This window comes from Xyrauchen texanus, chromosome 17 (assembly GCF_025860055.1).
Source record: "Xyrauchen texanus isolate HMW12.3.18 chromosome 17, RBS_HiC_50CHRs, whole genome shotgun sequence".
NCBI lineage: Eukaryota > Metazoa > Chordata > Actinopteri > Cypriniformes > Catostomidae > Xyrauchen > Xyrauchen texanus.
The window spans coordinates 1,815,378-1,840,648 of record NC_068292.1 but is presented as its reverse complement, the minus strand read 5'-3'; the positions used below and the strand labels follow the sequence as shown (position 1 = coordinate 1,840,648).

Here is a 25,271-nt window from a genome sequence, read left to right as displayed (position 1 = left end):
CTCATGATTTTATACATATGCTTCAAAATTACAACTCATTTCTTTAAAAGTAAAACTTTATAAATGAGGAAAAAAAATTATTGAGTGCACTTTTCAAATAAAACACAAATTTGTAGTATTTGTCTGAGCACTAAATGGTGCCTCTTCATTACAATTATGTTTAGAGTTACCTTACACCTAGTCTCTGCCTGAAAAACCAGTTCTTAGAATACAGTGTAAATCGGAGCCCCTCACTTGTTCTCCAGTTTGCGAGATTCCCAGTTTAGCATTGCGCAGCACGTCTGCAAGTCCTGCTCCTCCAGAGCTCTGAGGGGCAGTGTGACGTAACAGGTTCAGGGCTCGTTCTGGTAGTTTGGTCGGCTGGGAGCATGACTGTTGCCATGACAACAGCTTCTGCGACAAGACCTCTCTCACCTAAGACAAAATATTTTTGTTTAGACAGTTCAAGTGATTTATATCTTCCAGAGACCCGAGTGTGACTGCTGTGTGCATTTTACATGTCTCTTTTTGATTTTTAACAAGTAAATAAACATGCATCATTTTAAATAATACCAAGCATTTATTTGTAATTTTTTTCATCAAATAGTTTATTATTTTCCCAGGAGTGTTGGCTATTAATTTGTTTGAAATGTTACAGACATTACAGTTGATTTTCTATAAAGCTTCTTTGGAACAATGTGTATTGGGAAAAGCACAAATAAAAAATAAACAAATACAATTATTTGACTTGATTTTACTTTTATGTTACAATGTTTTGTTCTACTATGACAATAAAATCTCACTGAGAAAAGTTCTCTCTTTGCACTGTCAAACAAACAAGCGATTGCCAGTGCTGAAACATATTATCAATCAAACATAAGCAAAATGAATTATTATACTCATCCAAGTATCGTCCAATCACTGCCAACCATAAAATAAAATGATACTTTATAGTTTCTGAATCTAAGTATTGATTACCATTGCCACATGTCTGCCAAACATGTTGAGAGGTCCAAATATCATCTGCAACCTGAAACTGAACTTTTGGTCGGATGTTAGGAGTGAACGCACTAAACTGCACAAGAAAGCTATAGGATGCTCCCTTGCTCCCTATTTAGTGAATGACTTAACCTCCAGTGTGCTGTCTGTCTGCACTGTTCTCAGAACAGTTCAAAATGCACCTTGTTTTCATCCTAACTCCATATAAAACCTCTGAAATCACAAAAATGTTCTGAATGGAATATCGGATGAAACTAGACTCTAGTCTTTTGACTCAAATAAGTTTCAGTGTAAAAGCTAATTTAGGCTACTTACCAGATGTAGTTTTGCTAGCATTTCTCCCAAAGACAAATTCCGCTGTGATCAGCACCATGTTGTTTTGTCACATGACGTGCATTGAAATTTTAACCCTTTACTGACAGCCCAGAGTGTTCTAAACTGAGATCAATTGGATTAAATTATGTGCTGCATTTAGTAAAGCTATGCGTTCATGGGGTCGCACAATGCTTTACTATATGTATAACTCATTTTCATAACTACATGCTGAAAGGTTCAGTTGTATGGACTACTGATCAGATTTGGAACAGCACGAGATTAAATAAACAATGTCGTAAACAATGCCAGAAAATAATTGTCATTTGTGGGTCACCTTTAAAGCTGAAGTGTGTAACTTAGCGTCACAGAACAGAACAGAAAATATTTTCAAATAGCTTTCCACACCATCTATGTCTTTAACTGATTGATCAAACATACTGTCCTGCCTTAAACTCACACTATTGTTTGAGACAATGTTGCTGTGTCAGGCAGAACGGGCCACTCAAAACGAACAATGTAGTTTTTATAGAAACAATGTTCTGGTTTTCAAGAGAATTCACCAATGAATGGCTTACTTATGGTTACTTATTGTCTCTGCATATTAAGCTGAGATAGGAGTAAGTATTGTAAGTATTTTAACATCGAAAAAGTTAAACACTTCAGCATTAAATACTGCACAGTTGTTGGCATGGATAAGTAATGTTTGGTAGTTTGTGTGTGTTTTTAACAGAGTGAGTTAGCTGGTTTATTCTTTAATGCACTGCATGAAGCCTACAAATGTACGGTAAAATCTAAGGCTATAACGAGCATCCAGTATTGTACTCAGACATAGTGAAAGTTACAGAAAACTACTCTTCTTTCTAAAATAAAACAATTATATTAATATATAAATTTATAATCATAAAATCTCTCCAATGATCTCAAACAAGTTTTAATACATACAGTATGATATGAGGCTTGCAGAACGGCCGAGCACTGCTGTCGTCCAGTGATTTACATGTGAGGAATACAACAACACAAGCAATTCATGTCAAGTACAAACAACCACTAAAATATTAAGTTAGGGACAGTCCGTTGCTCAGCTGAGGATTTAGCGCCAACTGCAGGGTGACGAGACATCACTGAGAACACTAAAATATTTTGTGTAAATTATTATCATTTTCCCCTAGTCAAAGCATGTGAATACAGTAAAGCACCATATTCTTCTGTCAAAGTCAGCTACTAGTGACAATACATGGATAGTGCACCCGAATATGGAATGACTTCTGAAAAGAAATGCTCCAGATCCATCTGGACCAACCACTATCAACTTTTAGCAGCCCAGAGCGGTTATCTGAAAATGTGGTTTAGGAATAAATCAGATCCAGTGCACTGGTGGCAAATACACTCCAGCATGAACTCTCCGATGTATTGGACAGAGCAGTAGACATAGTTAACTTCAAGGCGCACCCATTAAAGACTCGTCTTTTTAAGATTTTATGTGATGAAATGGGAGCAGAACATCAGACCGTATTATTATACTTGACCGTTCGATGGGTATAATGCGACAAGGTTTTGGCATGACTTTACGAACTGAGGGAAGAGTTCAAAACGTTCCGTATTGGAGAAATTTCAGGATATGCCGAGTTCATTTCAGACGCAACATGGTGTTCAAAACTCACCTACTTGCCCAATGTTTTTAAGCATCTCACACAAGCTCAGGTTTGCCACTGAAAGGAAGTCCTTTTAACATGACTGATAAAAGTTTGGGAACACTGATCTAGCCAGATGAATCAAAATAATTACATGTATAATACAATCAGAATAGGAGGCCTTGCTAAGTCAGTGCTGTTGGTCTATGGCTTGTGAATTTTCACCCTTATTGTGGTCAATATACGCTAACGTAAAATACACGTTGTTAAACCCTTTCTCCTGTTAAAGGATGAAGCAACAGCTCCACGTCTATATGTGTGATTGATATTGTCTAATGTCATCTAGAGTAACTCCTGTAAATAACATGTAAAAGAAATCCTCCCTCTCCCGCCTCTTACCACCACCAACCTCCCCAGCGTGGCACCGTACGGAAGTGTCTATACATAGAGTATATTGTTGGCTCATAGTTGTCCAGTTACCTTGCAGTGGTAGTTGACGAGGATCTTGGTGACTGAACACTGGCGGTCCACCAGGAAGCAATACCTCCTCCTCTCTTCTGTCAGAGCAGAGCGGTAACCAACGGCAACCAGAGTATCCAGCTCCCCCTGCCGACGACTCATCAACTCCACATACTGTTACAGAGAGATTTTCAATAAAATTACTTACAGTTCAGTCTGTGCCTCATGCAAAGCCACTCTTTGTCTTCAGAAGTCTTGGAATATAGAGCATGAGTCATGTTTAAAAACAGGTTTGAAACAAATAGAGGGTGAGTGAATTATGACAGAATTGACATTTTTGGATTAACCATCCCTTTAAGTGATATTTTCTTGTAGTATCTCAGCTCTTTCACCTTTGTTTTCTTTCCTAAACCTCTTTCCAACTAACATAGTCTTGTTTTTCTTTATCGCTCACTCTCCTTCAATGTTACTTTTTTCTTCCCTCAAGTCAGCTGGACCGGATATCTGTTTAATCTCATTTTACCTGACCTGTTCCCTCTCTTTCTGACACACGTGACAGCACAGCTTAAGTGTACACAAGCAATATACTGACTCCAGAAACAACGCGTGCTGGAGAATACATGCAACACAACACTCATTCACACATGGATAAAAAAACTCTTCAACTCACAAATCAGCTTTAATATGTAGTAAACAGCCTTCTCAGCTCAATTGACCATTATGAGTCACACAGACTACAAATGACCGGGAGTATATGACAGTGTCCACTAAGTCTTCAGTAATGAACACAGCAGTCACAGAGCTGGCAAGCAATACAATTACTCAGTCATATAGCAAACACATTTAATCCAAAGTGACTTACTGTTCATAAATTGTATCAAAAATGACCCTGGAGTGACCTTGGTTTAAGTGCTTTGCTTAAAGGTGCGATCAAACTAAGTCACGTTTCATTGGATCGGTCTTGCACCTTATACCGGCCCAGACCCGCAGCTGATGACCTACAACCATTACTCCAGTTTCAGTTAATTACTGTATATTCATCTTGGGCTATTTAGATCCTGATCTTCAAAATATCAAGATTTGCAGCAGTGGAACCATGGCGTATTGTAAGGAGAATACCTGCATCTCTCTGTCTCCGTATTTGTTTGGGTGGCGACTAGCTTGACTCTTCCTTCGCAGCTTCTTGAGTTGCGATTGGCAGCGCTCAATCGACTCCACCTTTGACTTCCTCTCACTCTGGTACTTCTTCAGCGTGGCCTGGAAACAGATTTCATATACACTACCAGTCAAAAGTTCATCTTAATCTTGTAGACAAAAAAAATACAAAAAATATTGTGCTTACAAATGTAAACTCTTGAGAAATTAAGAGTGAGTTACAGATCACATGTTTATAATTGTATCCAAGTGATGTGTGAACCAATTTGAAAAATGTGTTTTTGCATAAAATACTTTTTGAATTAGCAGTCTGATCATCTAACAAACTACTAAATATACTTTTAAGGGTTTAACATGACAAACACTTTGAATTAATTTGTTCATTTGAGTTAAGTCAGTTGCACACATAATACAAAACACATAATAAAACTTGTATGTCGATGAAATCCAATGGGGTTTCCATCTCCTTTTTTAGTAAAGGCAAGTTTACTATTACAACAATTGAAGACTTTTTAGTGTAGTGTGATGTTGGTGGCTGACTCCTTATGGACAAAAGCATTTCATCGTGGAATAGTTTACACTCACTGTGAGAAATTTGATGTCCAACTCCAGTTTCTGTTCCAGTTGAGACAGCAGTTCTGAATGGAACAGCTTCAGCTGCAGACAGACAAACAGATCAATGTGTGATCTGTGTAATATGTGCTTGTTGCACATTTTAATACATTTGGATAGACACTAAAATGCACAATATCAACATATTGATAGCATCTAAAACAAACACTTCTCCATAATTTTATTAGCTTCATAATAAATAATTAGGTCTGTCAATTTAACGTTAATTCAGAGTGATTAATTATGTAAAAAATACTGTGTTAAGAACATTAATGCAAATAATTATGCCCCCAAATTTTTATAAGAAATATATCTACGCGAAGCAATTCAAGCTTGAGTTGCCACCTTTTCAGCAGGGGGCAGTAACAGTAAATCCAGCTGAACATGCAAACCATACTTACTCACAGCAGACAGCACAAGATGAGGACGTGTTCTTGCATTCAAAAACAAAGCTGCAAAGAGCACAACTCTGAATTCATGGATTTCGAGACATGATTTTATACATTTCAAACTACGTTTAACTTCACATAGCGACCTAAAAACGTTTTTTTTGATGCAGCACAACAAAAGTGAGACGCTTCAAAAATGTCCGTCTTATGCTATTGTCTTATCAATGCTTTACTTCTCTGCCACAATAATGTAATATATTTTAATTATCTGAATTATTACATTTATTGAATACATTATAATTATTATTATTAGAATATAATTATTTATAATAACATATTGAATAATTTTTATTTGGGGGCCTTTCTCAACAAATAATGAATACATGCGATTACATGCGATTAACTGCAATTAATTTGATGAATTAATCAGCATATCATGTAATTCATTTTATTAAAATTAAAATTAACTACTTAAATATGTTTAATGCTTAGTCATTTACTCATAAATGAGAGTCTTGCTATGGGATTGTGTCTGAGAATAGAACTCGGTCATTTGTGGTTGTGTCCTCACAAAAGTTCCTGCAATTTCAGTTTCGTCTTCAGAGGATTCGTAAAGACTTGTACTCTCACACTGTCTCAAAACTTGTATATTCTCAGGGGTGTAAAAAGTACTCTGAAATTACTTATGTGAAAGTACTGTTCCAAATAAAGTGACTGTAACGTATTCAATGGAACGGAGGAGGCGAGAACCGGCTTGACAATATAAATAATAGTTTAATGAGAAACTTAAAAGAAGACACAAACACACACATGACGGACATGCCCGCTAACGATCTCTCTCTCCCACACGATACTCTGCAGTCGACCTTTAAACCTCAGAGGCTTGATTAGCCTAATACGGGACCGGGTGCGTAGGATCACGACCCGGCCCCGCCCTCCGCCCTGCCACAGTGACATTTTTACTCAATTAAATGTCCAAGTGAAAGTACAAAAGTGTTGACATTAAATTGTACTTATGTATTAAAAACTCAAAAGTAACTTTATTCCTAGCTAGAATGAAATCAAGAGAGAGTGGAGATTGTGATTGAGAGGATTTTGTGGCCTATTACATTAAAAGTTAAATTGATTTAATTGGTGGAATAAATAACATTTAATTAAATTGAGCAAGAGTGCAGTTCAATTAGTTTGTCTCTCTAGTAAGATGACAGAAAATTAACTGCAAAAATGTAGCAAGTACTTTTCAAGTCTAAATAAAATTGTAAGGAGTAATAAGGTACACTTTTGTCTTCGAAAATGTAATTAAGTAAAAGTTCAAGTATTCTGTTGAAATTGCAAGTACTTTACACATCTGTTCACACTGTAAGGACGTTTACATTTGAGAAGTTGTCAATGCTGTGCATTTATATTGTGTTTCAGTGTCTATCCAAACATGTACATTTTACATACAAATACCTACTAATACGAATGTAATCCCCCTGGATAAATAGACAGATACTCAAATACTTTTTTCTTATACTCACCACATCCTCGAGTTGGACCTGGATCTGCCGATGAACCTCTGCCATCTGGAATAATGTGTCACCTGAAACATTGATGATGACTTTTAATAGTTGGTTTTCAAACTTTTTGATGCCAAAGACCCTAAAATATGATGACAAACTTGTGAGGGACAAACTTTGATGTTGGCTTGAAAAACCCTTTTTAAATCAGTTTTAATAAAGTTTGAAGTTATACAGACGTAACAGTAAGACAATCGGATGGATGGATGGATGGATGGATTCTGTCAATGTAGTCAATGTTTTATTCTGCTGTGTGAAAACTGCAATTTCGATCAGAAAAGTCTGAAGGTCTGTGCCAGGTTTGGTGGATGTAGCTTGATAATTTACAAATGATAATTCATCATTTTGGTCTTGGTTTTGGGGTTTCCCAATATCCCTACACTAAGTCTGTAGAATAACAGTACTAACAACATAATGTAAAGTTGAGTAAAAAAACCTGATCTAGTGTTTCTCAATGTAAATATTTCAATGGTACTATTGATGTTGGCACACATGTTTCTCATACCAAAAGATAGGTAGGTGTGTTGTACTTTGTGAATTAAGGAAAATGTGAAAAAAATCCCTGTCTTGGTTGTCAGAGCAGAGTTAAAGACAACAATGTATTCATTTAGCGAATGTGATAACCATGCCATTGTCTGCTCATTCTTGAGTTTCACTGATGATGAAAGTTTTGTTTGTGGTTCCACTGTGCTGAGCAGTGGATGTTGGCTCTCTTTATCCCCCAATGGGCAACTGTGTGTGTGGAGCTTGGCATCTCTCCCTCTCCTTCTCTGCCCTCCACCCTCCCTCTCTCTCCTCCACCCCCGCTGTTTTCAGCCGTACAATGAGATCATGTGGTGTTGTTAATCTTTCAACAAAGACCTCTCTCTCTTTTCCCCTCTCTAGCGTTCCCTCGGTTTCTTCATCTACATTTTATTGTTCAGGCTGGCCTCTTCATTTTAATCTGCTGTAGTCACTTGTTTTTACACTTTCACTTCGGCACAGACACATCACTCTCTTACCCAGCTCCTTTGAGCCCTGGCTGTCACTGGCCAACTCTCCTAGTTTGACCAGTGCATTAAAGTATCCCTTCGCTGCTACTGTTACCCCTATAGAGCAGATAAGAGAGAGAGAGAGAGAGAGAGAGAGAGAGAGAGAGAGAGAGAGAGAGAGCGAGAGAGCATGTTAGGGCAGTTTGTGCATTACAAAATACATCATTGTTCTTTGGCAGGCATGTTGATGAACATACATGAAAGTCCAGAGAGTTCTTGTGGAATTTTATTTTAGAACCTGTAGGGTCAAAGTGATATGGAACGGTTATGCAGTCAAGACCTGGAACTACTTGATAGCGTAGGTTTACTGGAAAATAATTGCACACCACACACACTGGTGGCCACCACACACACTGGTGGCCAAAAGTTTGAATAATGTACAGATTTTGATGTTTCGGAAGGAAATTGGTACTTTATTGCACCAAAGTGGCATTCAACTGATCAAAAGTATAGTTAGGACATTACTGATGTAAAAACATCACTATTTACAAAAAGTAATATTTGATCAAATCTAGACAGCAGTCATCACTCCAACACCTTATCCTTGAGTAATCATGCTAAATTGCTAATTTGGTGCTAGAAAATCACTTGCCATTATATCAAACCCAGTTGAAAGCTATTTGGTTCGTTAAATGAAGCTTAACATTGTCTTTGTGTTTGTTTTTGAGTTGCCACAGTATGCAATAGATTGGTGTGTCTTAAGGTCAATATTAGGTACAAAATGAAACAGCTTTCTCTAGAAACTCATCAGTCAGTCATTGTTTTGAGGGATTAAGGCTATACAATGCTTGAAATTGATAAAAGACTGAAGATTTCATACAAAGATGTACACTACAGCTTTCAAAGGACAACTGGCTCTAACAAGGACAGAAAGAGATGTGGAAGTTCAGATGTACAACTAAACAAGAGGATAAGTACATCAGAGTCTCTAGTTTGGGAAATAGACACCTCACAATGTCCTCAGCTGACAGCTTCATTGAATTCTACCCGCTCAACACCAGTTTCATGTTCAACAGTAAAGAGAAGACTCAGGAGTGCAGACCTTATGGGAAGAATTGGAAAGAAAAAGCCACTTTTGAAACAGAAATACAAAAAAGAAACGTTTAGAGTGGACAAAGAAACACAGACATTGGACAACAGATAATTGAAAAAGAGTGTAATGGATCTTAACCCCATTGAGCTTTTGTGGGATCAGCTAGACTGTAAGGTGTGTGAGAAGAGCCCGATAAGACAGCCACATATATGGCAAGTGCTACAGGAAGTGTGAGGTGAAATGTCACCTGAGTATCTGGCAGCTAGAATGTCAAGGATCTGCAAAGCTGCCATAGCTTCATGTGGAGGATTGTTTGATGAGATTCTGAATTGTTTTTCAAATTGTAATAGTAATTTACATGTTATTAATGTCTTGACTATACTGGCATTCAATGTCCTGGCATTCAACTGATTGTGATCAGTTGAATGCCACTTTGGTGAATGAAAGTACTAATTTCTTTCCATAAGTGCAAAATCTGTACATTATTCCAAACTTTTGGCTGCCAGTGTATAAATATATTATTTGTCATAATTTAGTTTTTTAGTTTATTTCATGACCATTTTCCACCCTCTCTCAGACCCTTATTTAACTGGTTGTTTTGCACTGCATTGCCTTTTAGAAATGCTACAAGATTGCTGTTGGGTCAAATATGGTTTTGACTGCCCTTTCAATAAAAGGCTCTTTGCAAAGCAAAGATTCACAAAACAGTCCATGCTAAAATGTGCCACTCCAACTGTTAAGATCAGACTGAAATAATCAGAGATCTTTCCAAAAATAAAATTAAGCTGCTTGTTTCTAACATTGGGATCCTTCAGAAGGAAATGCAGAGTTGCAGGTGCTGGCAACACAGCCAGGAAAAGTAAAAGATTGGGTGAACTTTCCCACATTTAAACCTTTTGGTTATTTCTATTAGTATTTAAAGGAATATTTCATCCAAAACAATTTATTACATAATAATTGACTCACTAATATCATTCAGTTTAAAACAATGCAAGTTCTCGCATGAACACGCAAGCCACAGTGAATGAAACAGCCTGATCTCATGAACATTGAGTGACCGTGGCAACATTTTTGCAAAACAAAATAATGTGCATTTTATGCTTTGTTGCAGTTTCCCAGTGAAATGTCCAAAGGGGGGGAAAAGCATGTGAAATTTAGTTGTAAGCAGACAAGGTTTTAAAGGTAAAAATTTGATGGAGTTTATAATGAGTGAAACGTACCTCCCTAACCTAAAACTTTAACCTAAATCTAACTGATCGTGATCTAAAATCAAATGAGAGGTAGACACAAAACAGATATTCTTACCTTTAACCTAAACCTAATCGATAGTGATCTAAAAGCAAATAGGAGGTGACTAAAACATCCTTACCCTAATCCAACACCAAAACCTAAACAATAGTGTTGTAAAAGCAAATGAGTTGTAAACAAAACAGACATCTGAAAACGAGGTTCAGTCCAAGTTCTCTCTGTACTTTATTAACTTTGCACTATTAAGTCTTTCACACACAAATGTCTGCTTGTCAGCGGAGCACTTCTCCACACACACACACACACAGATCTGCAGCTCGGCTCTCTCCCTCCTCCCTTTAAATCACTCTCTGCTCTCACTGTAAACACAGCGAGTGCCAATCCTTATTGCACTCACTATCTCGGCCTCGCTCTCCACAGACGCTGCTCTGCCACGCCACCATCACCACATACCCCCATCACCCGGCTCAGGCCAGGGAGCCATCCGGTCTTTTACTTACCCCCCCTTTCAGGAGAGGAAATCTGCAACAGCTATTTGTGCCCCAGCCTGTGGACCACCTCGAATTTTAAAGGCTAGTGAGCTAGATACCCATGGATGATCCACACATTGACATCCTTTATGCTATGGAGCCACTGGAGCGAGATGTGAGGGTAAAGCACGCCCCAACAGATAGTACCAGAGGGTGAGGACCACTCACTTGATGGCCAAACACTCTTCTCAATGATGCTGGACTCTCTCCATGGTTTTAATTGAGGTGGTAAATCTGACGTGTTCCGCCTCTATCCGTTCATTTAATCTCATAATCGATTTCGCCGACTCGCCGTGTGACCTCTAAGGATCCTTGCCACTTGGGGAGTAATTTAGAGCTCGATGTGAGGAGTAATACAAGGACTTTATCACCCGGTGCAAATTCATGTAGCCGAGAACCCCTATTATACTGCCGGCTTTGACGTTCTTGAGCCTGGAGCATATTCTCCTGTGTTAATTGCCCCAGTGTGTGGGGTTTTGCTCTCAGGTCAAGAACATATTGAATTTCATATTAGCTGTTTGAAGGTCCTACCTACCAATTTTTCTGTAGGATGTCGAGCAGACTGCGTGGTCGACACCCGTACAATAATTCAATAAATTGGAGATTATTCTGAAGAACCCTCTGCAACACTACGTTCTGAGATGTTGCACAGAGGCACTGCTTTCAGATATGGCATTGCGTAGTCCGCCAGAACCAACACAAAGCATTACTCACATGCCGTCATCTCTAATGGTCTGACGAAGTCCATGCCAATTTGTTTGAAGGGGACCTTGATCAATGGAATTGGGCACAATGGCGCTGTTGGATTCACCAGCTGACATTCGTGGCATGCGGCACACCATCTGCGAACATCCCTGTGAATGCCCGGCCAATATAAAAGGGCCATTAGACGGTTCCGTTTATTTTCCTGCCCCAAGTGGCCTGCCATCAGTTTACAATGAGACGTCTGGAACAACATTTCCCGACGGCTCTTCGGTACTAACAATTGGGTTGTATCTTCCTTTGTCTGAGCATCCTGTGTCACACGCTGATCCTTGATCATTGACTGGAGGCCAGACTTAACCCTCAATAACTTTCACCGAATCAAAGGCATGCCTAAGGGTCTAGTCTCACATCTGCTCCACAGGGAAATCCTCTGCAGGGAATCCTTTAAAGGGCCCCCTCCCTTACGTCATCCTGATGCGGTGCTGAAGTAGACGGCCCCGGCTCTGCCTCCCCAGCCAGTGAATCGCAAACCACCCACCGAGACACTTTGTTACATTTACATTTTACATTTATGCATTTGGCAGACGCTTTTATCCAAAGCGACTTACAGTGCACTTGTTACAGGGACAATCCCCCTGGAGCAACCTGGAGTTAAGTGCCTTACTCAAGGACACAATGGTGGTGGCTGTGGGGCTCGAACCAGCATCCTTCTGATTACCAGATTACCAGTTGTGTGCTTAGACCACTACTCCACCACCACTCCTGTTACAGGACCCATCCACACAAAATTCCCTCAATAAAGTGGTAAATGCCGGCCTATTTATACCCAAGATTAGTGCATGGATGAGGCGGGGACTAACTGCAGCCTCGACACTATGCTTTTGCCCCCAAAATTGAATGATGATTATCACTAATGGGTAAATTCTCCATGCACACACTTTACCTTCACATACTGGCTTGTATCCAAAGCCTCGGATTTAATCAAGCTTCGGTGAATGGAGGTTTGATTACAACCTGAATCCACCAAGGCTTGATATGTACCTGCCTTTGTACTCACAGGTATTTGGTACACTACTGCTCAATCGGGGACGGCCTGTGGTGCGTGGGGGATCCGGACCAATGTCTCCACCTCCATCATGTGGCATTGGTCCTGGAAATGTTCCCACAGCTCCAGCATCTCTGATGCTCAGCTCTCTGCCTCCTCCGGTGTTCTGGATCGCCCATTAAATCACTCTTCACTCTCACGGCAAACACAAAACAGCTGTTATAGGTGATTAGCTAACCCTAAGCCTAACCCTATCTAACCCTAACCCCACAGGTGCCAACCCTTGCCGCACTCACTCTCTCGGTCTCACTCTCCACAGATATCAGTTGGCCACACCCCCATCACCACAACATCCTTACCCTAAACCAACAACAAAACCTAACCATTAGTGTTGTAAAAGCAAAAGAGAGATAAACAAATCAGACATCCTTACCCTAAAGCAACACCTAAACATAATCGATTGTGTGAAAAAAGCGAATGCAACATGAAAAGCACATTTTCTGAAGCAACAACTTCATTTTGTGTCGCTTCTATGAAACTCTCATGTCACGTGTCAGCTTGCGTGCTTAGCTGGGCTTGACCCATGGTTTTCTGTCCAAAGTCCAACACTCCAGGTGAGCTACCATCGAAGCTAATCACATCGGAATAAGCGTGTAAATGTTGGTGAGTCTGTAATACAAGTGTAAAAATGTATTGTTTTTCATTAAAATGTACTGTGTATAAGTGTTAAAATGAAATGATATCATAACATAATATCGAATAATATCGAGTAACAGAGCATAAAATAATATAAGTCACAATCAGCCATTGTAATCATGATATGTGTGATTAAAACGCACAGTTGTTGTAGCATCTCTAGTGTTCATTACAACAGGAAACTTCTTCGAAACGTAAAAGTCTGTTTGCAAAAATGTTGTTATGTAACGTTCATTATAGGGGACAAGGTTGGAGTGAAAACAGTGGCTTGCATGTTCATGCGTGAAGGTGTATTGTTCATGAAACTGAATCACTATACACTGCCATTGTATAGTAAAGATGGATGTTTACAAAAAAAAAAACGAATTCCGCATAAGAAAAGAAAAAGCATAGAGTTTTGGAACAACATGAGGGTGAGTAAATTATGACATCATTTCCATGTTTGGGTGAACATTTCTTGAAAAATAATTTTTAATTTAATTCTTCACCGAATAAGCATCATTGTTCAGCAATGTTTCAGGTCTCTGACTTTAGAAATAGATTCAATAAATGCTCTTTTTGGACTAAGGAGTCTAGTTCTGAAGCTTTCAGTATATTTTAATAGTAAAATAAGCTTTTACCAAGGAAAATTGTATCCCTCATAATATGACTAAACTTTAAATAATGATGACTGACCTGTCAAGGCTTTTTCATAGTGTTTCCCCATAGTGACAAAGTTCTTCAAACTGGGGTTAAACTGGTCCAGAATACCCTGAACACAGAATCAACAGTAAATCATGACATAACGATTAACATATAAATAGTATAAATGTAATTATATTCACAAAATAGATAAAAAAATTAAATGGATAAATCCTCGCATGCACATTTTTGCTTCCATAACAGGATGGGGTGATAAATGAGGAGAACTTGTGGAAAAATAGTTTGTGCATCTATTAGATGAGATGTCACTCTACAGCGGATAAGTACACATACCTTATAGACATTTTCTGTCATCTTGTTGACCTCATCTGAACGTGACATTGTGCTTTTGTCTTGTGTTCCAGCTTCAGTTCCAGAGTAAACCTAACTTTTACACTTTAGGAAGTCACAGCACACACCACTACAGAATATGAGGATAAGAACGAGAAAGACAGAGTGAGAATGAAAGGAAGGCATAGAGATCTGTATACAGAACAGAACACTGACAATAATTATTGCAACCTGATCTCATAAAAACACGTTACTATACCTATATTTTTGGCAATAATTTGTTTGCACATGAGCCCTTTGAAATGTCCCACCACACTTTCCTGTTTCAATAGGATATACTGTATAGTAAGTAACAGAAGAAAGAAAACTGCACTTGTAAAACCTGTATTATTGTAATATAAGTATCGTTATTATTACTATTATTATTAATCTATAAAATATTAATATGCTTCTGTAATAATTTCATAACTTGCTCTGACGCAGCATTGCTATGCAGTTTCGAGCATTCATTTTGGCGGGAAAAACTAAAGGAAGACCTTTGGGTTTCTGTATTAAGTTGGCAACAGCTTTGTGATCCTCATTCCAAACATGACGAAATATTCTCATCTCCTCCTCACTCCACAAAATCCTGGTGCCATGGAGTTACTTTATATTTGTTTAGTGACCTGTGTTGGCCCGAATATTTGTAATTGTGCAAATGTGCTATTAAAGTAAATCTGGAGTGCTTTAAATGCATCGTGTCTAGTGAGTGTTAGCAAACCGCACAAACCGAAACAATCGCTGAGCACATTTGTTCCAAGAACTTCTTGGAGACCGCTGAAAACACCATAGCATGAGTCTCATGTGTGTTCCAAGTATGTTTAATATGCTACAGACAGAACATAGCGCGCGCATATGATACGATACGCAGCTGTATATTTCAGAGCGTGCTTGGAAGTGAAACAGTGATTGGTCAGTTACAAACTTCTAAAGAGAGCATAATAGGTCAGTTGAGGCTAAAATGTACTTCTAAAGAGTTTGTGATTTGGTCTATCATCCTAGATGGAGCCCATAATGAGAATAAACAACAATTAGCCAAATTTGGTTTTAAAAACTGGCTTCTAATTTGCTTACTAGCTCACTAATCCTGCAGAAGATTATGCTTAATTAACCGTGTGAGGCAGAAACTGTGGTCACGGTTTAAATACGGTAAATTATGCAGCCCTACTTCTGAGGAATGCTTAACACTAGATGTTAGAAAATCGCTGAAGGGATTTGTTTCTATTCAGCCATAAAAGCATTTTGGAGGTCAGGCATTGTGTGATTGTGTGATTAGGCCAAGCTCGCAGTCATTGGCCCAATTTATCCCAAAGATGTTTGGGTTGAGGTCAGGGTTCTGTGCAGGCCAGTCAAGATCTTTCACACCAGTCACGACAAAGGGGGATTGCCATACTAACTCAAGAAAGAGGCATCTTGAAACCAATGCCATAATACTGAAAGCATACCAGTTGGTTTGGCTGGTTAGCTACACTAGTTAGCCCCTGCTGGTAGATGTCATAACTGCACCATTCTGCGGGTCCACAATGTGCAAGAGGTGAACAACAATAAAACTCTTAAGAACCAGCAGTCGGTGGCTAAACCATGGCTGAACTCAATCATTCACGTTAACAGTTAAGATACTACAGCTTAGTCAAGAAGATGACTTTTACATTTAAAATAATTGTCTGAACTCCAATCACATTTAAACACATATTAATAAAAATGCTTTTATTTTCCACAGTAGGAAATAAACAAGAGCATTTCAATTACATACAATTCAAACTTCAGTGTAATATTTAGACCCATTTCTTCAGTGTGCAAGAGGTAGTGGCTTGTCTTTCTAAACAAGAATAACTGAGGAGCTGAAACAGGTTATTTTACAATCAAAATTGTCCCTTTAATACAATTCGCAGTAGTTACGATGGCTGACAAGTGCAGGCACATCTGCCCTGCCCCTTTCCTCGAATTTGTCCAATGGGATAGAAGCACTCAATGTGCGCTGTACAAAAAAGAAACAAAGTTTTGCAGAGACCAAGTGACCACCAAGATGACGTCACTTGTGTGCGCAAACCCTAGCGGACAAGGGGACGCGTCCAGTAAACCAGGCTTTACTTGAAGGCAATAGAGCCAGAGATCTTCAATACTGAGATAACAACCTCCATGTTTTCACCATAGGAGAAAGCGTAATGTAAACTAGCGTGTTACGACAGTCAGTCACTGTTTGTGGATGCCATACAAATGAATGTGGAGAGCAGTAAACTGATACTAACCTGTCGGAAACTATTCCATGTCTTCTCGTATAAAACAGCAATTTTATCATAATAAAATTTTGTTTATTCCAAAAGTATTGTTTAGTGTAAAGATTTAGTGTAAAAGATTAGCAAACAGGTGGTCAGTTCATTAAGTAATGGGCTGTTTCCCCACAAAAGCAGTTTATTCAGCGTATTGAAGCATCTCCTCCATAGACATCCATTCGAAAAAAACTGCTTTGTCTCCTCGCAAGTGCACCGCCCATAGAATGTCTACGGGACTGTCGTGTTATAGACTGCTTTGCTAACTGGTTTCCATAGACTAATTGTTTTTTTACTGATACCTTTAAAGGCAGACCTACTGTGAGCTCCGAGGTTGTTCATCGATGGTATATGCTTCTGTTGAAGCCATCAGTCCACGTTATTTCAAAGTCATTGTTTAAAAATAATTTTTGATTGCGGAATTCCTGGATAACAACTCCATTACCCATGATCAGGAAAGATTGACCAATCGGAGAACCGCAGACAACAAAGCCCGCAAAATTGTGCCAAGGAGCAATGTTTGTAATGTTGTGATTCACCTTGAAGCTAGTTGATTTGGTTCATGGCTTAAAACTCTTTTATTAAGGATTTTATGAAAAGAAAAAATTATTATGGGAAAAATACTTCTGGAACCCAGGTGGCTGAAAATGTCAGTGAGCATTCTTTCACTCTATTGACATGAGTCTTGACCTGGGACCCATTCTTTGCATGTTGCTCAATACATGATATAGCATATACTAGATCTTCTGATAGTGACTATTTTTTCTAGTATATCTGTTTCTTTAATTGTTTGGATTTCATTCGAATTTCTGAAAAGGACATAGTGTATATATACTAATATATATATACAGTATATATTTAGTTTAAGCTTATACATTAAATACATTTATAATAATAGATATTTCTGTATAATTATAATTTGTTTTTTGTGAGCGATGTCAACATTAACGTGAACACCACCAAAACCGAAAGTAATCTTAAAAAAGGAAACTCTGCCATGCTTTGAATAGATCAAATGTGCTACATTTTCAATTGCATCCTGACTTTTGATTTTTAACCATTGTTTTTATATTATTTAAATAATGCATGTAAAATTATTTCAGTTGCATTACGTCTTGAGTCTTCGCTTTTTATTTGGAAGAGTTTTTTTTTTATTATTTCAATCTCAAAGCTGTTAATACTGCTTACATGAGTTTATGCACGAGGGCATAAAAGCTCTGCGTTCTTATGTGGCCAGAAAACAATACAAATGAATGATTTCTTATTAAGTAAGAGTGCTAAGTACACATTCCAAGTTATTAGCATCTCTTGAGCTATAAAGGGCACTTAGAACCTATAGGTCAATACAGACAGCCTTGTAGTAAATGTATGGATTGTAGTGAATGACTCATTAAAATGTATAAAGTAAATGAGTCCCTCACGACTAAAGGGGGTACCTCTAGCCATGGCCAAAAGTATTGGCAGTGACATACATTTTGAGTTTTCTGCTTCAGTTGTTGTGGTGTTGATTCAAATTGTTTTTATATTATTGTGCAGAGTGATCAGATGCATTTTAAATCATTGTAAAAAGCTTCATTGGCCAAAAATATTAACTTTATCACAAAAACCCAAATTTCACTGTTTTTTGGTCCTGGCACAAAATTACCAGCTAACATCATTTCACTAATCATATCAGCAGCACCTGGGAAAGTGTGAACGAGTACTAGTCATCATTCTGATTGGATTATAAGAGTAGACTGATTGCTATAAAAGGAGGGAAGAAGTGCTTCCAATCGTTGTGTTCTTGTTTGCAATGGTCACCTCTAAAGAAAGACAAGCAGCCATCATCGTTTTGCATCAAAATGGTCTCACATGCAAGGAAATTGCTGCAAAGAATAATTGCACCTGAAAGAACCATTTACCGGATCATCAAGAACTTTAAGGAGAGAGGTTCAACTGCAGTGAAGAAGGCTTCAGGAGTGCAAGGACCATCTTCTCCTGAAGAGTCAGCTATGGAATCGTGTCACCACCAGTGCAGCACTTGCTCAATATCAGCAGCAGGTTGGTGTGAGTGCATCTGCACAGCACAGTGAGCCAAAGACTTTTGGACAATCGCTGGTGTCAAGAAGGGCATCAAAGAAGCCACTTCTCTCCAAGAAAAACATCAAGGACAGACTGGAATTCTGCAGGAAGTGCAAGGATTGGACAGCAGAAGAGTGGTGCGCAGTTATTTTCTCTGATGAAGCCCCCTTCCGACTGTTTGGGACATCTGGAAAATCGATAGTCCGGAGAAGAAAAGGTGAACTCTACCATGAGTCCTGTGTCGTGCCAACAGTGAAGCATCTTGAGACCATCCATGTGTGGGGTTGCTTTTCATCCAAGGGAGTGGGCTCTCTCACAATTCTGCCCAAAAACACTGCCATGATTAAAGAATGGTATCAAAACATCCTGCAAGAGCATCTACTCCCAACGATCCAAGAGCAATTTGGTGATGATCCGTGCATTTTTCAGCATGATGGAGCACCATGTCAGGCAACTCCCCATATCTTAATCCCATAGAGAACCTGTGGTCAATCCTCTAAAGGCGAGTGGACAAACAGAAGCCCACAAATTGTGATCAACTCCGAGCACTAATAAGGCAAGAATGGATCGCCATCAGTCACGATTTGGCCCAGAAGCTGATATTCAGCATGCCAGAGTGAATTGCAGAGGTTATGAAGAACAAGGGTCAATGCTGTAAATATCGACTCTTTGCATATATTGAATGTTTTTGCCAATAAAAGCCTTTAAAACTCATGAAATGCTTATCATTGTTTTCCAGTATACCATAGAAATAATAATCTACAAATACTGAAGCAGTAAACTTTGCCAAACACAAAATGTATGTCACTGCCAATACTTTTGGCCACGGCAGTAAGTAAAATGGGTTGTTATCTACACTATTATTTTTATTATTTTATATTATTGAGCTTGTACTGTACTGCTGAATATTTAATGAGTAAATATCATAATGTTGGTAATGTGGCACAACATATCAAAGTAAGGACTCCAAGGCCACCATTGTTTGTGTGAGCCTGTATAATAATTTAATAGTCTGAGTTTGGGCTAAGCCATAATAAGACATTGTTATTGCATGTCTTCAGTTCATGAAATTGAGTCTGACATGTCAAAGTGCCCTGAAGGAGAACAGTGTTTCCCAAGCACAAGAGTCAACCCGCTGAATAAACACAAATCTAGCGCTACTTCCCTGTGGAAAGATCCAGAATAAAAAATCCCGTCAGGTTTACCCACCACATAAAGCTTCATCTCTAATGGGCAGTGTTTACACAAGGCCAAGTGTGTGTTACTGGAGAAGGAATGAATCAGGAGGAAGAATTTGACCAAAATGACACGGTGATACCCTCAAAAACATTCTTATTTTATCCATCTCGCCTCGCCTCTTCTCTTTCCTTTCTTTTTTTGTGATATACAGCACACTGAAAACATACAGATTGCTCATTGAAAGATACACATACATTGATTTATCCACAATTCACAACAGTTATTTATTTATTTTAGATAATGAGAAAAGACCCCATGAAATAGCTTAACGAGAGCAGTTTTCTTTTTTGTGTTGGTGTAATATTCTCTTGAAATAGCACATATTGAAGGATTTGCACCTTTAAAAAGCTAAAAGCCTTTGTTTACATCACAGCCCAGAACCATGATTTGCTACATGCTATTGCTTGTCAGAGGCAGGTGACTAGCACCAGAGACAGTTTAGCAAAGATGGAACATAGCTATAAAAATGAATTAGAGAAATTGGAACATCCAACAGCCAATGGATGTAGCATGTGCATTAGCTGAACCTGCCTGGAAAAACTGAAAAAAACAATGTTTTGTAGTGTAATCTGAGCTAAAGAAGCACAGTTTATGATTCTATTGTTGTAAGATTTTACTGCTGATAGAAAATATGTTCTTTGATCACAATCTTGACTAACTGTTTTGGAGATTTCTGTATTTCTCCACTCAAGTATATAGGAGCTGCACTTTTATGCCTCTTGTTTACATTGAAAATAGCTGCCCGGCCTGCCCGGGAGTGTTCTAAAGATGGCCGCCAAGTGAACTGACCTACCTGAAAGGGACTTTGCTCGCGCCCCTGAGTGCAAGATTTTTCCAGAAGAGAAATGTTAATTTCAAAGAGACTGTAAATTTAAAATCTGTATATCTGTAAAAAGTTTATCAGATACAATTTAGTATTTTAGGAGTACACTTACACATGTAGAAGTGTCGAAGCCATTGGTGCGATCAAGTCATGTCGGAATGATCGTATTTATGAGTTGAGTGCATTAAAATTTTTAATGTGGTCTTTAAAGAGTAAAGTTAACAGATATGTCTGTGACAATGATTGCATGTACATTTTGTTTTTTGTTTGAATTTCAAGGGAAAAGTGGTTTATTTGGGGATTTTTGGGGAAACCAATCTAAAATTATTCACTAAGGTTTGAAATCAACGTTGAGAGAATGTCATGTCGATTTGACATCGATGTGTTCGATTTTTCACTAGCTCTGCGTCAGCATTTTCACTTAATTTGATTCCCTTTTTTTACATGCACGTGCAGCTGCCAAGGAATAGGTTGCCCAAAATTAATATTCTGTCATTTTTTACACACCCTCATGCTGACATTTTTTTTTTTCTTGTCTGGAACACAAAAGAAAATGTTAGTCAGAATTACAGCCTCAGTCACCATTCACTTTCATAGCATCTTTTTATCTATACAATAAAATGAAATGGTGACTGAAGATGTCATTTTGCCCTTTGAGTTTTATGGAAAAGGGAAAGTCATATGGGTTTGGAACAACATTAGGCTGAGTAAATGATGTGAATGCTGAGTAAATAAATTAATGTTTAGTTTTGGGTAAACTATCATTTCAAGGACACATTTTTAGCTGAAGGGGAACTGACATGTGGCCATCCTGTATATGAACATACATCAGTTCATATATTTTAGCATATACACATTCAAATTCCACTAGTATTTGGGAAAAAGTTTTCAGAAATGCAAAGATGATTTTTGTAATATTTTAAAATATATGTTGCAAACTACATGTACTTGCAGAAAATGTTTTTTATCAGTGAAAAAAATTATATTTCAAATGTGCATTTTACATGTATTGGCATGTATGGAGCATTCTACCTAATTAGTTCAAACTCACAGTATATACAGTATATGTATATATGGACAAACTAGTTTCCAAACAGGCCTATATACAGTGCATCCGGAAAGTATTCACGGTGCTTCAGTTTTTCCACATTTTGTCATGTTACAGCCTTATTCCAAAATTGATTAAATGAATAATTGTTCTCAAAATTCTACAAATAATGCCCCATAATGACAACGTGAAAGACGTTTGTTAAAGTTGTTAAAAATAAAAAACAAACAAAAAAATCACACGTACATAAGTATTCACAGCCTTTGCCATGACACTCAAAATTGAGCTCAGGTGCATCCTGTTTCCACTGATCATCCTTGAGATGTTTCTACAACTTGATTGGAGTCCACCTGTGGTAAAGATGGACATGATTTGGAAAGGCACACACCTGTCTATATAAGGTCCTGGGGCGAAGGTTCATCTTCCCACAGAACAACAACCCTAAGCACACAGCCAAGATAACAAAGGAGTGGCTACGGGACAACTCTGTGAATGTCCTTGAGTGGCCCAGCCAAAGCCCAGACTTGAACCTGATTGAACATCTCTGGAGAGATCTGAAAATGGCTGTGCACCGACACTCCCCATCCAACCTGATGGAGCTTGAGAGGTCCTGCAGAGAAGAATGGGAGAAACTGCCCAAAAATAGGTGTGCCAAGCTTGTAGCATCATACACAAAAAGACTTGAGGCTGTAATTGGTGCCAAAGGTGTTTCAACAAAGTACTGAGCAAAGATTGTGAATACTTATGTACATGTGATTTTTTTTCTTATTTGTAATTTTTTTATAAATTTGCAAAGATTTCAAACAAACTTCTTTCACGTTGTCATTATGGGGTATTGCTTGTCGAATTTTGAGGAAAATAATTAATTTAATCCAGTTTGGAATAAAGCTGTAACATAACAAAATGTGGAAAACGTGAAGCGCTGTGAATACTTTCCAGATGCACTGTATATATATATCTCACTATATATATATATATATATATATATATATATTGTAGTCTATATCTCAGGTAAACATATCAAGTAAAAGAACAAGACAGATTTAATTTTATATGTTTTAAATGGTTTTTCCTCTCTCAAAATGTGTCACTACTTAACTTAGAAATACACCATAATAAAATGGATTATATTTATCTACTATATTAAAAATTAAAGATTATTTTTATGATTTTGTCTAGAATATTTCCACAGCTAATCAATTAAAATGACAATTTTAACAAATTAAAATGTAACAATTTAAAAAAGATTCGTCCAACTCTAATGCAACTTCTCTCTGAAAAAAAAATCACAAATGTGATTATACTGATTAGAGAGTTCATAATTGTAGTATATGATCATCTGCCAGTTTATTATATCTGTATAGTCTATGCCTGCAGGACATTGTAACACGTTTAGCAGAGAGACTTTACTGTCACTCGTCATCATTCATCAGTTGGGGTACTCCTTTTAAAACTTGAAGGTTCAAGGAATTATTTTAAACCAACTGTATAATAATCACGTCCATCAAGTTCTTAACAAGAGCTGGGCGTACTTTATCATATTAATTATTAGTTTAGATTAGTAAACGAATTATTTCCAATCGTTTTAGCGGCGCGTCATATGTGGAAAATGTCCTACCTTTTCTATGTTCATCGTTTCCTCACCGCGTTGTCTGATCGGTTTGTTTCTCATTCGCTGCACTTTTCCCTTTACTACTTTTCCCTTCAGTGGTGGGGGTAGTTTGTTTGACCCAGCAATGCAGTAAATCCCTCATCAACCCTCACCCCCCTCACCCTATCTTTCCCAAACTCCTCACCCGAATCCAGGTCAGATCATACTCGGTACCGTTCAGTGCCGCTCCTCATTGTTCTCCCGATTACACTCATTCCTCCAAATTTTAAATCTTCATTCCGCTGAAAATGTCGATTCACACGCTATACATATACTACCCGTGCGCCTCAATCGCTCTCTCTGTCCTGGACAATGTCTTGTTGCTTTCTCTATCTCTGTCTCTCACTGGGACTGCATGTCAATGAGATAACGGGACTGGCCTCTGAATAGCGGCTCTGCTGAATAATGAGCTGAAGTTTCATTACTGGACTACAGCACATTCACCTCATTCACCACTCAGATACTCAATGACAACCATTCAATCTGAATCAAACAAGTTTTGCCTTATTGTCATTGCAACATGAAAATGAATGGCAAAATATCAAAGCAATTTGGTCAAACCTTAAAATCAATTTCCTTCTTTCCTTTTTCAAACAATACATTTATTATGACGTTGGTTAGTTTTAGTGGAAGTCAGTTCCCTCAAGTTTGCAGGTTTCAAAGTAACCACAGGTGTAGTTCATCAGAGTTTGCTCCTCTAATGTTAAATACACCACACCAGAAAGTGTTAAATTACTTTTTGTGTAAAAAAAGAACATTCACTTGACTGTTTGAGAAATCTGCATGCCTCTTTTTTTCTTTTCTTTATTTCTTAATTTTTTTTGCTGGTTCTGCCTTTATTTTGTGGAGTGTCACACCTTCAGGACAGTTTTATGGACGAATCTACACACTCTTTCAGTTTGTTTTATAGATGATCTTTTGCTGTGTAAATCTATATCACAAAATTTTTATAGAAACACCAGTCTTGAGCAATCCAATGGCAAAGTTGTCGCTGGGGCTCTCGTAGGTGTACATGGACAGTTTGAGTTTGGAGGGATGGACGGCAATTGGCGCTGTTGTGCCGTGGGGGTTAATGCACACGTTTGTCTTTTTTTCTGTTTGTTTTGTTCCGGGTGATGTTCGAGTTTTGTGGGTTGCACTAATGTTGGAAAGTGGTCTTTATAATCTTGTTTTTGACACACAATCTATTTTTCTGTCAAAATGTCAAATGTTAATATAAGTGGATTGTCTCTCTCCATGTGGAATGTAAATGGGTTGGGGCACCCCATAAAATGAAGGAAGGTCATTTCTCTTCTTAAGCATAAGAAATAAAAGAGTATTTCTTTAATAAACACACCTTTCTCCACAGGAAGCTGAACATTTTGGGAAGATATGGGGTGGGCATTTTTTTTTTGTAGTACAAGTAAGAGCAGGGGAGTTATTACACTAAGTAAACATCTACAATGCAAATATCGCAAACAGTTTAAAGATACATGTAAAGATAAAGATGGAATTCAGGGACAAAGTCTTATTTTGCCTAATATTTACGCACCTAACTTAGATGATCAGGGCTTTTTTATAAATCTTGAAGGGATGTTGCAAGCCGCTGGCACCCCTCATGATATGATATTGGGAGGAGACTTTAATCTTTTGATGGATTTGTCAGGATGTGTCAAAATCTTGGTCTTGCAGATATTTGGAGACTTTTGAACCCATCTGGTTGGAACTATACATTTTTCATCAGTCCATAATATTTACACTAGAATAGATTTTTTTTTTTTTTTTATATCTAAGTCCCTCATT

At 38.0% G+C, this 25,271-nt stretch overlaps 1 protein-coding gene across 2 annotated transcripts in view; it reads right to left on the bottom strand.

Moving 5' to 3' along the window:
• LOC127658414 (brain-specific angiogenesis inhibitor 1-associated protein 2-like) overlaps positions 1–23,817 on the bottom strand; it is a 36,716-nt gene extending 12,899 nt beyond the window's left edge. Inside the window, exons 1-9 of one of the 2 annotated variants that reach the window (XM_052147695.1) lie at positions 23,457–23,817; positions 14,362–14,488; positions 14,062–14,137; positions 8,100–8,186; positions 7,060–7,121; positions 5,124–5,195; positions 4,503–4,640; positions 3,405–3,557; positions 235–414 (exon numbers count right to left, since the gene is read on the bottom strand). In XM_052147695.1, the coding sequence (XP_052003655.1) occupies positions 235–414; positions 3,405–3,557; positions 4,503–4,640; positions 5,124–5,195; positions 7,060–7,121; positions 8,100–8,186; positions 14,062–14,137; positions 14,362–14,409 (816 nt within the window). In that variant the 5' untranslated portion in view covers positions 14,410–14,488; positions 23,457–23,817. The remainder of the gene's footprint in view (positions 1–234; positions 415–3,404; positions 3,558–4,502; positions 4,641–5,123; positions 5,196–7,059; positions 7,122–8,099; positions 8,187–14,061; positions 14,138–14,361; positions 14,489–23,456) is intronic. The other variant, XM_052147696.1, reaches the window with a different exon arrangement.
• Positions 23,818–25,271: the final 1,454 nt, after the last annotated feature.